Below are 12,126 nucleotides of genomic sequence, written 5' to 3' on the forward strand. Positions count from 1 at the left end.
GAAACGTGAAAACCCATGAAAAGCATCAGCTTAGAGAGTTGTCAAAGCGCTATGGATTGGGGCCATGGTTTTCCAACTAAAATGTAATTCCCCGCTCCTTACAGTAGGGTAGGAGTACAGTTTAAGCAGATCCTTCTGGGTTTTTAAGAGATTTTAACACCCGAGTCTCAGTACTTCCTCATTACAGAAGTTTTTAACAGAGACGATAACTGTGTAAGGATGTTAGGGCTCCATAAGACTTCTTCGCAGAGATAAAAGCAAAAAAAAACCTAAACCACCACTGACAAGCAAACTGTACTGATTATATGTACTATGTCATAGGCAACTAACGCAAGTTCTCAAGTTTTCACTGTGTGTTATTTAGTATTCAGAACAAGTTTGAAGTCGCAACAAAACAAAATAAATGCGATGATTCCAGAACATACCAACCCTCAGCTACGCTAAGTGTTGTGTTTCCTTACAGAAATGAGGGTTCATTTTCTCAGACCAAAAAAAATGACATTTAGACACCTTCTGTATGAGAACCACTAAGATACAAAAGAATAATTATTATACATTACAAATGTGTGCTTCAGTCCACAAAAAAAAACCCAAAACCTTTACTGATTAAAAGACAAGAATTGTCCCCATCCTCAGGAGAATCTTCACCTTACATTTAAGTTTCTTTAACCCGGTACCATGAAATAAAGAGCCTACCCCCATTGCTCTACATTATACCGTTATTTTCAAGGAACACAAAGAAGGAACACACGTGCAGCACATGCTTTATTCAAAAAACACTTTTGTCTTTATTGTTGATCTCAGCTTTCTGAAACCCACAAGCAGAAGGGATTTCCTACGTAAGAAGCATCTCATTATTATATTAATAAACCTTAACTGCATACCATTCATCTAAATTGAGAGGTCTATTTTCCATCACAGCTTGCGCTTCCATTCATAGCCACACAGAACAAGGATAAGTTGGCTAGTAAGCCCTACACACCGCATAAAACAATTATTAAGTGTTATGCGCTTGCTCTAAACAGGCTTAGAAGACTGCACAACAGCACTGCAGAACCAGGCCCCCGCTGCACCAAATGCTCCCAGTCTTTCCATCACTACTCTTTCAAGTCCTGGGAGGGTTACGGCACCTCATTGCATCTGTCCAATAAATAAAAATCATCATATATAGCATATTAGTCAACCCATAGCTACAAGAATGCAACCACCCTGCAACAGCAGGAAAAAGCGACCTCGATCTTCCCAGCCTCCGACACAAAAAACTTGTTACCTCCCTACTGCTCGTGGCAGCGCGGGAGACAGCAGAGGAGCAAATTCAGAGCACGGACCTCAGGCTGCTCCAAGAGGAACCCCCACTGCAAAGTGGATGATGTCGTTGTGTTCTTTAAAATGTTCATGTCGACATTATACAGAAGGCAGATTCATGCTGCTGTAAACTAGAGTTTATAGCTACCAACCAGAAATTTATAGCTTTGTTCCCTGGTGGAGCTGAGGATGTACCCCAAGGCTAAGGAGTGGCATTTAAATCACATTATTTAAAAAAAAAAAAACACAACAAACAACACAACTGAAATCTTCAATTCTGATCTCATTTTTCAATAGTAAGTTGTTACCCTTCTAAAGAAACTAAAGTGAAGCTCATTTTCCATTGCAAATTTGAAACATTCCCTAACCAGAAGCGCTCTGCACCCGCTAACATTTATTTTAAGTAGTCACTAAATTTATTCAGAATAGCAGCTATCTAAAGTAGGAGATGTAAAATTTTGGAAAAAAAAAAGGTATTTTCTATTTATTATCTTTTCCCTTTCATTTCTGACTCAGCACAAACTGTAGATGGAAACAGAAATCTGAATTAAAAAGCATAAAATCAGGCCTTCTTTAAACTTCTCGCAACAAAATGTACATATGTAACTGCAAAATGTTATCAAGTTAATCAGAAGATTTAAAGGGATACTTTTTATTGAACCAGAGCGTGTTCAATGCAGTCAGTCACATCAGGTACTTCAAATTTTTTTATTGACACAAGCTTCAAACTTTTAGCATCAGCACTTTTTTTCTTCAGACACAGAACTTGAAACGAGCACTTGATTTCCCCACTCTGATGACACTTGCCACTGAAATGAGCCAAATAAACCAAACGTAATTATGTAAAAAAAAAAAACAAAACAAAACATCTCTGAAGCTGAGCAAGCAACTACATTTCACCTCCTCATCTTTTCCTGGTGTTCACCCCTATCATTCCAACACCTTCCAAGTGTTTACAAGAAGTTATAGTTAATGCGCACATTAAATTAATGAGCTGATTTATAATGGAGCTGATGGAAGTTGTATTTATACAATCGGTACTTGTGAACATGTCAATTTTTTATTATTATTTTGTGACCTCTACCATGACTGACTGCAGAACAGAACTGAAAAGATGAAAAGCTGAACTATCTGAAGAACTACAACAATTATTATGTTTTTCTTTTCTGGAATAGGCACATTGCTCTTTTGACTGACTGCTAAACCCAAAGCCTCTTCTTTTAAGATGTTCAAGTCAACTACGCATTTCAATCAACTTGAATCTTTTTTTCAGGCAGTTTCAAAAGGGAAGCAAAATTTTGGTAGAAGCACAAGTAACGTACCATTTACTATGGATTAAGTTAGGGCTTTTTATCCTGTTCATAATTTTCATTCAAACTTGAAGATTAAAAACATATTTCCTTTCAAGAAAAGCTGCTTCGCTTTTCTGGTGCTTTACAGTGTTAAAAAAGCCCCATATGTGTCTCCTGAAACTTACAAAACAAATCTGCCAGTCCAGAAATTCATCCTTATGTGCATTACCAGCAGCTGTTGCAGCAGACAACATCCATGTTTTAACACAGCCAAAATAAAAAATTTAGTGGAGACTGCTCAGCTGGACTCGTCCTTCCTTATTGCAGTGTCTACCAGACATGAAGGGCCATTTATCAAGTCACACTTCCCATTTAGACCAACTCCCACCCGAATTCACAGCCCCGCGCTTCCCCTCTCCTTCTCCCAGGGCTGAAAACTCTTCTCGGCGCAAGCCGGCTGGCAGAAAGACGCAGACACACACTTGATCAATGCCTCTCTCAGACATTTATTTTCATTGTGGCATGAATGTTTCCTCATCTCCACCTACACTACCCTCCAGCTGAGAAAAAAACCCAGCAATGTGTATTTTCTTCTTTGCTAAGTAAAAGAAGAGGCTGCGCTGGTTGCGTGGCGTGAAAACTCCCTCAGAGGTGAAGACAGAGGGAGGAATGCAAACCTCCTCAGCGCAGTTGGAAATCAGAGAGATGTGTTTTTCCTCAGAGGAAACACATGAACACAAGCTGACCCCTTGATATACAAGCAGCTAGGTCAATCAAGCAAGACGCGGAACTTTTGCGGCATTACCAATTCAAGCAACTCTGCAGTGCTTGCATTCACTACACTTACGTGTTTGATTTATGCACCAAGCATTTCTCAAGTAACCGTACAATGGTTTGGGTTGGAAGGGACCTTCAAAGCCCATCTAGTCCAAGCCCCCTGCAATGAGCAGGGACATCTTCAATTAGAGCAGGGCTCAGAGCCCCATCCAACCTGACTTTGAAAGTTTCCAGGGATGGGGCACCTATCACCTCTCTGGGCAATCTGGGCCAGTGTCTCACCACCATCACTGTAAAAAGTATTTTCCTTATGTCTAGTCTGAATCTTTCTTCTTTTAGTTTAAAACCATCACCCCTCATCCCATAGCTCCCCTCCCTGCTCCAGAGTCCCTCCCCAGCTTTCCTGGAGCCCCTTGAGGGACGGGAAGGGGCTCGAAGGTCTCCCCGGAGCCTTCTCTTCTCCAGGCTGAACCCCCCCAGCTCTCTCAGCCTGTCCTCACAGCAGAGGGGCTCCAGCCCTCCCAGCATCTCCATGGCCTCCTCTGGCCCCACTCCAACAGCTCCGTGGCTTTTTCAAGTGACTTCAGAGTTTGGGTTTGCAGGACAAGCAAGACAGCCAAATGCCATAAAGCACGACTTGCAGCAAATAGCATTCCTACAATAATCCAGTAACAGCTCATCTACAACTACTTCCACATGGAACAATGAGGAAAACACTGAATAACAGAAGACACTGAAAGGAAACAGTGTTTCTAACTACAGCTTAAAACACAAAAGAAGTTTCTATGGATTCCTGTTGGAGGTTGTCAACAGCTCTATTAGTGCCACAGGCACACTGTGCTGCTGCCACGGTGGGTGACAGCCATCAGATGAGGTTGCAGCGTTTGGCCCGATGCCTTCTTGTCATTCAGAAAAGCCATCTTCTCAATGAGTAAATGGTTTGTAAGCAAACACACCCAGAAGGCACGTTCCTCCTCCGGAACAGATTCTACAGAGATGACATCCTTAGCTTGCACGTTTATCATGTCACTGAGATTTCCTCACTGAACATGTTCTTTTATGTGGAACTTTCCAAGGTCCCAAGTGCCAGCAGAACTGCTTTGTGCCACCAGCTCGAGCGCAGCGCTGGCTCTGCACAAATTCACCAGCCCTAGCAAAAAGGCCGGTGAATACAGCTCCCACCAGTCTTAACAGAGAGATTAAACAGCAACACACAGACACAGATTACAGGCAGAATAGGCTTTTACTTTTCTCATGATCTGGGATAAAGTAGGGAAGAAAAAAAAAAGCGTTCATTAAGACGACAGTATAACAGATATGACATTTCAACTTGCACCTCCAGAATCCCAATCCCAATTCAGAAAGCCCCTCCTCCCCAGTTCAAATAAACACAATTGTACCAGCAAAGCCACGAGGCAATAGCTCCTCATCTTTATTTGTCAGACAGCTGCATCAACGCTTTACAAGCACTGAGTTTAACAAACAGAGCAAGTGCCTCCCACATGGGTCTTCAGATTTCGTATTTTTTTGAAAACAATGTTCACTCTGAAGCCAGGGAAACTGCAGGAACCAAAACGATGGCAGCGGCAGGATTGCTTGTCTTGTCATCTTCCACTTCACAACTGACCTGTCCGAGACAGCGGCCTTCTGCAAAGGTAACACAAGCTCTGCAGCCCTATCCCAGCTATGTGCCACCAACCCACAAGTACTAACTGCCTTGAAATCACTCACACGCTACCTCTAGTGTTTGATTTATACAGCTTTATTTAACCAAGCCAACTCCAGTACTGATGTCGGGAGTGGCACAAACCAGAGAATGAAACGAGTCCTATTGAAGGTTCTTTTCCATGGTTGCCTGTGCAGTTCCTGCTTTCTCAGGGAAAACAGCTACCCAAAGAAACCCGTGAAGCAGCATTACAGAAGAATATTCATTTAAACCACTAGTTTGGTGCACTGCATGTGATATTTTGCCCGTCTGAGTGGAAATGAGTGGAACGTGGATTTAGTACCTGTTCTGAGATTGCTAGCTGAAGCCACAGAGCCTGTCCTTTGATCTGTATTCAGTTCCAAAAAGCAATCAAAAGTTGTTACATTAGTACATAGGACATAGAAGAAATATCAACATAGTCGTGGCAAAGCAAGCGAAGGCCTGTTTCCACAGCAAACATCACTCAGAGAGGAAAGCAGCACATCTTCAGACATGACAACAAACAACAGACAGGACAGGTCCTTGTTCCAAGAACGGCAACCTCCCGTTGTTCAAGTTTTACTTGATTTTTAAATGCCAGCCGTATACCTGCATCAGTTTTGCGTCTGCTCCAAGCTGTAACGCAGAGCAACCCTCTTGTACAGCTAATGAAAACTACTACAGTTACAGAAGTCATTTATTAATAAAAACCCAATAATCTTACTAAATATAGAGATAAAGACAAAAACCAAGGACACTGTGAGCAAGTGCTTTAAACAGGAAGCATCTAACCTAGAATATCCCATAGACTTTATGTACAAATGTGATGGCAAGACATTACTGAGACCCACACTGGCACTTCAAACGCACAGCAGCAATGAAAGAAAGGACAGAAAAAAAAACATCGGACCACCAAGAAACCACAAAAGGCAAAAAAAAAAAAAAAATCTGTGACTGACATGGCAGTAGTAATCAGCGACAGATGAAACCCCTCACTTGCTAACCCTTCCACTCTGATACTGCCCGTACCAAGCTGTAACACTCAGCAGAAAGTGACCTGCCACACAGTTCACTGAAGCTGGAATCCAGACAAACTTCCCAACTGTTGTTAAGACACTGATGCTCCACGGCACGTTCTTAAGAGCAGCAAACACATTTAGCCTGCTTCAGCTTCCTCCCAAGCCACCCACCAAAAACTTTCGCCTCCAGCAATTCCCCCCACACTCCCTTCTCAGAGCAGAAAAACTTCCAAGACCCCGAGTCCACGTGGGAAGGCCAAAGGAACCAGCTGCCACCAGTTATTTCCCAGATACTCAGCGGTCACATGTCACACACGGAGAGCATTCATCCAGCTTTGCTTGAGAGCTGCAAGCGAAATAAAACCCCAGGCTTTCCCTGACAGCTGCTGCCTCCCAGCCTACGGTAGCAAATCCCTGAGCACATCTGCTGTGGGACTGGAGGCAGGTACAGAAGCCCTCCAGAAACGTAAAGTTGCTCAAGGACTTCCTTTTAGCCCAGAGTACTGAAGCAAGGCAGACAAGCGTTACAGAGCAAAACAATGTTTATAAATCGTTAAAAACCGTGATTCTTGTACAAAGTTGTTCATGGATAATGTACATGCAAAGGGGAAGACTACAAAAGAAAATACATTGGATTTATAAAGAAGAGTCAGGGTACACAGTACTCACCATAAACAGCTGAGAGGAAAAGGTGTTAAATTGTTGTCATTAATACCTTATTAATTCAGGGAAATTAACACAGAACATACCCCGGCATCACAGTAACATTTTACAAAACATAACCTCTATCCTGCCTAGGACTGCACATTTGTGACTTATACGGCTTCCAAAAACCTTGAAATTTCTCACATCTCTTCACACACTGGACAACGGAGCCCCAGTTAGCAGCAGGCAGAGCTGTGCTGAGAAGGAGAATGGTTGGGTTCAAAGGCCCAGGGAGAATTTCTGACCTCTCCAAGGGCTCACAGCTCTGTGACCTGCTGCAAGATCAGCCATCCCAGTTGCAGGCGTGACAAAAATCAGGAACTAGAGTCAAATTCAACAGCACCTTGTCTAACACTCGCCGAGCCTAACACGTTCAAGCTTACCTACCTCAAACAACAAGCCTTGGTAGATACAGGCACCTGCGAGACAAAAAAGAAAAGAAAATTAAAATAGATTAGAAGCGAGTAACACCAGCACCCTCTCCAGCAGACATGCTACGTAACAGCACGAGCAGCACTGAGCTGCCACCTCTGGCCACGCGCTTGCCAGCAACAAAACAAATGCAGTTTTGGTGCAGCAGGGCAACCCTCTGGGTAAGCTTCAGACTGCATTGCCAGGGACTCTGGCCAAGATGGATTTTAATGCAGCTGATCTTCAAAGATGAGGTTAGCACATGCCTCTGCAGCACCTCACCCGACCACTGATGAAGCATGGCAGCATCACAATTGCAGGAAGTTGCCGAATCTTTCTCAGACAGCAGTCAAGGACACGATTAAAGAAAGCAGGAGAATTCGAGGCAGTAGAACAGGGGCGGACACAAACCTCAGAAGGACCTGACCGCACCACCACGGATAACAACTCACTTTTGAACAGGGCTAGTATCATAACCCATTCCCGCAATCACCTCACACTCTCTCAGACGGGTGACAAATTCAGCCATTTGATGGCACTCATTCTCTTCCTCCACTGTCACAAAGGCTACCCGTCATAAGATGGGAATTCTCACAAAATACACGTAAGATGAAGCTCAGAATTTTATTTCAACTTCAAATAATTGCCCGAGCTCTCACTGAAATAAAGGGCAGCTACTCAAGGGCAAAATATGGCCCTTAAAAAGGCAGGGTTACATGGCATTTAAATCACATATTAAAGAGCAGCCTCTTCTCTGTGCTCCTATAAATCCTTTTACCATTGACAGGAGAAACAAATAAGCATGTGAATATATGCATAAAAACGCAATCATGGTGAGAAGAGACGGCTTGAATTCCCGCTCCCAGATCACTCCTCCATGGGCAACGGGTCACATTTCACTTAATGACAGGCTCCCGGGACTCCTCCTGCTTCAGCCTTCCCAGCCCTCACCACCTCACTCCCAGCTGAGAGAAAGGTCCTTCAAGGAAATGATATACACCCATTCAAGTATACTTTATATATTCTACTTCAATAAATCAAATAAGAGGTTAGAAAATAAAACCATGAAAAAGTTGAATGACGGTTCTTTCATTGATTTTCCGGGAAACAGCCATTCTCAAACAACTACACATATCTGCCTACTGAAAACGTGACAACAATGTGAAATCAAGAACAACCCAAGAAACTCGAAGATGAAAAGAGAACGCGGGAAAAGCTGCCTCAAGGGACCACCCAGGGAACTAAGAATTTCCTCGTCAGAGAGTGGTGTTTTCCATAAAATGCAGATTAGACTAATTTGTACAGAAAACCTTGGAGCTAACACTGCTTCGAATCAAAAACTCCTCCTTCGAGCTGGTCTTCGGCTCAGATACTAGAGGCTGCAGATGCACCATCAGGAATTATTTTCTCTTGCCAAGAAGATGAGCCACAAGAGCCCAATCGTGTTTCTCTCAAATTCAACAGATACCTTTCTACTCATATTGACAGTAAACAAATCAAGCCCTACCCATCGCATGCACAGACTGAGCACCAAAGAGGACTAACATGCTGAAACACGGGGTTTCACTCCCACATCTGCATAGTATCCCCCCGCCACCTCACGAACCCTACGATTAACCACTTCACATCTGACTGGCAAGCTCTGCACATTCATGGCGGTGCCAAGTTACTCGAATGCAACTAAGACTCAGAGTCTCAGCAATTACCTGTTCATTTATTTACTTGACTTCCATAGCAATTTGTGTTTACAGAAAAAAAAAACCAACAAACTGAAACACTTCACCATACCTCAACTTCATGTTACTGCACTGATTTTCAAATACCAATTATCTTCCTACCCCCCCATAGCTCTCTTGTCCCCCACACTCTTCTTCTGGCAATAGATAATTTCAAGGTTCATCATCCAGCTGCACCTCAAAACTCAGTGCAAAATACAAGGTCACATACTGTTGGAAGGCATGTGGGGAAGAAAAAAGAAAAACCAAACTTAATACCAGTTAGTTAAAACCAGCACAACTGGACTGTTTTACTCTTAAAAAATGTGCTGGCTGCCCTTTCTTTTTTGCTCACTGACACCTACAATTCCGTAAAAGTACCAACGTAGCAATGGTTTGATACACTGAAACGTGGAATATGGTATCAGAGCCCCCACTGAGGATTTGAAAACCTCAAAGAGACAGCGGGAAACTATAAAAAAAAGAAAAAAATGAATCGTTATTTCCTACTTTTGCTTCAAGAGGCTGTAATTACATCTAGGGCCCTTTGTGCCAGGCACTACAAACACATTGTGAAAGAGCAGTCATGTGCCAAAGAGCTTGTCCTCTGCAGGGCCAGAGCACAGAGTAAGGACCAAGGCCTCAAACAGCCCAGGCAGGCAACAGCAGGAATGAGACAGACCTTCAAAAACTTCTCTCTCAGCTCCCCCCACTGCACTCTGTAGAGACAGGCTCACCCCGGCCCATGCGGGACTGGAAAGCAAACACAGAAAGTCTGATTCTTCCTCCCCATTAAACCTAAGACATTTCTCACTCCCTCACAAGTTATCAAGGGGGATAACTACGATATAACCCATCTTTACAGGACTTTGAAAATCCTTAGTTACAATTACCTTTTAGCTATCTTTTTACTCCCAATTGTGAGCGAGCCCACGACATGACACGCAGGTTAAGCAACATCGCTCTTTGTTACAGTGCCCGGGCTTTGCATGCAACTCCAAGTCACCAGTGTGATTAACGACTGTTTGCAAAGCTCACCTGAAAGGGTTTCCCCTCAAATGATCCTATTGCCTTTCACATACTGAAGACACTTGGGAAGAAATCCCCGAACTTTCTGCCTTCGGATTTTCTTGTTGGGCATTTTGGATGCAGGAGGTTAGCAGGGTAGTTTTCTGGCTTGGAGTGGGGTTTTTTTTGTAGAAGTCTCTCAGAGCACTGCCTCAAAAGTTAATATCCCAAATTCCTATCTAACAGCTCCTCAGCTCACACACGCATAGCTACTTTTAAGTACTGTTACTCACTAAGACAACTCCCTTAACGAATGGGAATCACAGCGGTGGGACTGCGGTGGGAGCTGCACTCAGGGAGTCCGCCACTTTGGAAACCAACAACCTGCAGTCTCGCGGCCAAAGGAAAAGCGGGAAAACAACCTAAGGGCACAAATGCAGCCACACTGCACTCCCAAACTTAAAACATCAGTAACTCTACTGCCTGCCAGCATCGCAAGATCGTAACCTTGCGCTTTTTACAAGTCTGTCCTGAAGGCTTTTTTTAAGGACAGAAGAAACCAACGCTCAGCACTTGCTGAGGCGCTCTCAGAGCAACATCCACACACGCCAAGCGCAGGTCAGCCCTCTTCTCCCAAAACAAGGCTCAGTGGGTGACTGGTACCGACTCCCCACAGCTCCTGTCACAGCCGCCCAGGGCAGCAGATGACCAGTGCACACCATAGCCATTCCGAGCCCCCTGGGCAAGCGACTGAGCCCTCACCACCGCCACCAACACCCGTGGAGGGTGTGCGGGGACAGCCTGGCTCTGCCCCGAGCCCCGGCGACAGCCCTGAGGGGGTGGCTCTGCCCCGAGCCCCGGCGACAGCCCTGAGGGGGTGGCTCTGCCCCGAGCCCCGGCGACAGCCCTGAGGGGGTGGCTCTGCCCCGAGCCCTGCCGCTGACTGACCCAGCTCACACCCGGGCTCTTTCTGTGGGTTTGGACAACTAAAATCCACAAAACCCTTTTTGGGTAACCCCGCTCCTTCGGCTCGGCAGGGAATTTACCGCTGTCCTGGGCCGCCTCCTCGCCCTCAGGAAAGGGCGCCGAGCGCGAGGGGGAAGCCCCGCAGCCCCAGCCCGACGACCGGCGGCACCCCCCGGCCCCGTACGCTCGAAGCGGGATACGGTCCTCCACCCCCGCCGCTTCCCGCCCGCCAGCCCTCAGCCGTTTAGCGGGCACCCCACCACCACCGAGCGGGATGAGCCGGGGGAGAGACGCGGGAAGGCACCGGGCACGGCTTCGGCCCGCCTGCGGAGAGGCCGCCAAAATGGCGGGGGGCGGGAAGCGGACCCCCGCCCGGGCCGGGGAGCAGGGAGGGAAAGATGCCCCCAAACCTCCCCGGGGAGAAGGGGGGGGATCCCTCCTCAGCGTGGGAGAGCTCAGGGCACCCACCGCCCGCGGGACCGGAGAACGACTCACCTGAGGCGGCGGCGGCCGCCAGCGCCGCGCTGAGGAGGCACAGCGTCGCCCGAGCGCCCATGGCCCCGCCGCCGGCTGCAGGGGACGAGAGGGAAGGAAGGGGATGGCGGCGGCGGGGTGGCCCCGCCGCCCCTTCGGCAGGTGCCGGGGCAGCGCCTCGCCTCTCCTCGCCAAACTTTACCCCGCAGACAAAGCGGCGGCGGCCCCCGCAAGAAATGCGCCGTAACCCGCCCTTCCCCTCCCCTCCGCCCCGCCCGGCCCCGCCTCGGGCAGCGCTCTCCCCCCTCCCGCTTCCTCCTCCTCCTCCTCCTCCCTCGGCGGGGGGCGAAGGCGAGCGGCCCTGCCCGGCCGTGCCCCTCGGGTTGGCGGGGGAAGGCTCCCCCTCCTCCTCCTCCTCCTCCCCGGTAAATCCGCAGCCCGTCCCGCCCGCAGCAGTGACAGCTTCCCCGTTTGTCCCCCGATTGGGGCGAAAAGGCGACGGCGTTGGAAAAACCCTGCAGGGCTCCAACCCCAAGAGGGTCTCCCAGCCCAGGGAGCTGCGGGAGGGGGATTTATCCCGGTCACAAATGAGGGGCTGGAACGGAGAAGTCATCCTCTCTAGGGGTTTTGAAGCTTTTCAGTAGTTATGTTTGGATCTCGCTTGTGTGTGCAGGATTATAAAAAAAAATAATATCAATGGAGCATGGTTTGTTTACTAGGAGGACTGTTTTCTCCTCACACAGGTCCACAGTGAAAGAATCTTTCAA

At 46.8% G+C, this 12,126-nt stretch overlaps 1 protein-coding gene across 2 annotated transcripts in view; it reads right to left on the minus strand.

Moving 5' to 3' along the window:
• FRAS1 (Fraser extracellular matrix complex subunit 1) overlaps nucleotides 1–11,578 on the minus strand; it is a 166,818-nt gene extending 155,240 nt beyond the window's left edge. For both annotated transcript variants that reach the window (XM_074588658.1, XM_074588659.1), the window contains exons 1-2: nucleotides 11,381–11,578; nucleotides 7,173–7,204 (exon numbers count right to left, since the gene is read on the minus strand). In XM_074588658.1, coding sequence (XP_074444759.1) covers nucleotides 7,173–7,204; nucleotides 11,381–11,441 — 93 coding nt within the window. In that variant the 5' untranslated portion in view covers nucleotides 11,442–11,578. The remainder of the gene's footprint in view (nucleotides 1–7,172; nucleotides 7,205–11,380) is intronic.
• Between the last annotated feature and the right edge of the window lie 548 nt (nucleotides 11,579–12,126).

Source organism: Larus michahellis, chromosome 5 (genome assembly GCF_964199755.1).
Source record: "Larus michahellis chromosome 5, bLarMic1.1, whole genome shotgun sequence".
In the NCBI taxonomy this organism is placed as follows: domain Eukaryota; kingdom Metazoa; phylum Chordata; class Aves; order Charadriiformes; family Laridae; genus Larus; species Larus michahellis.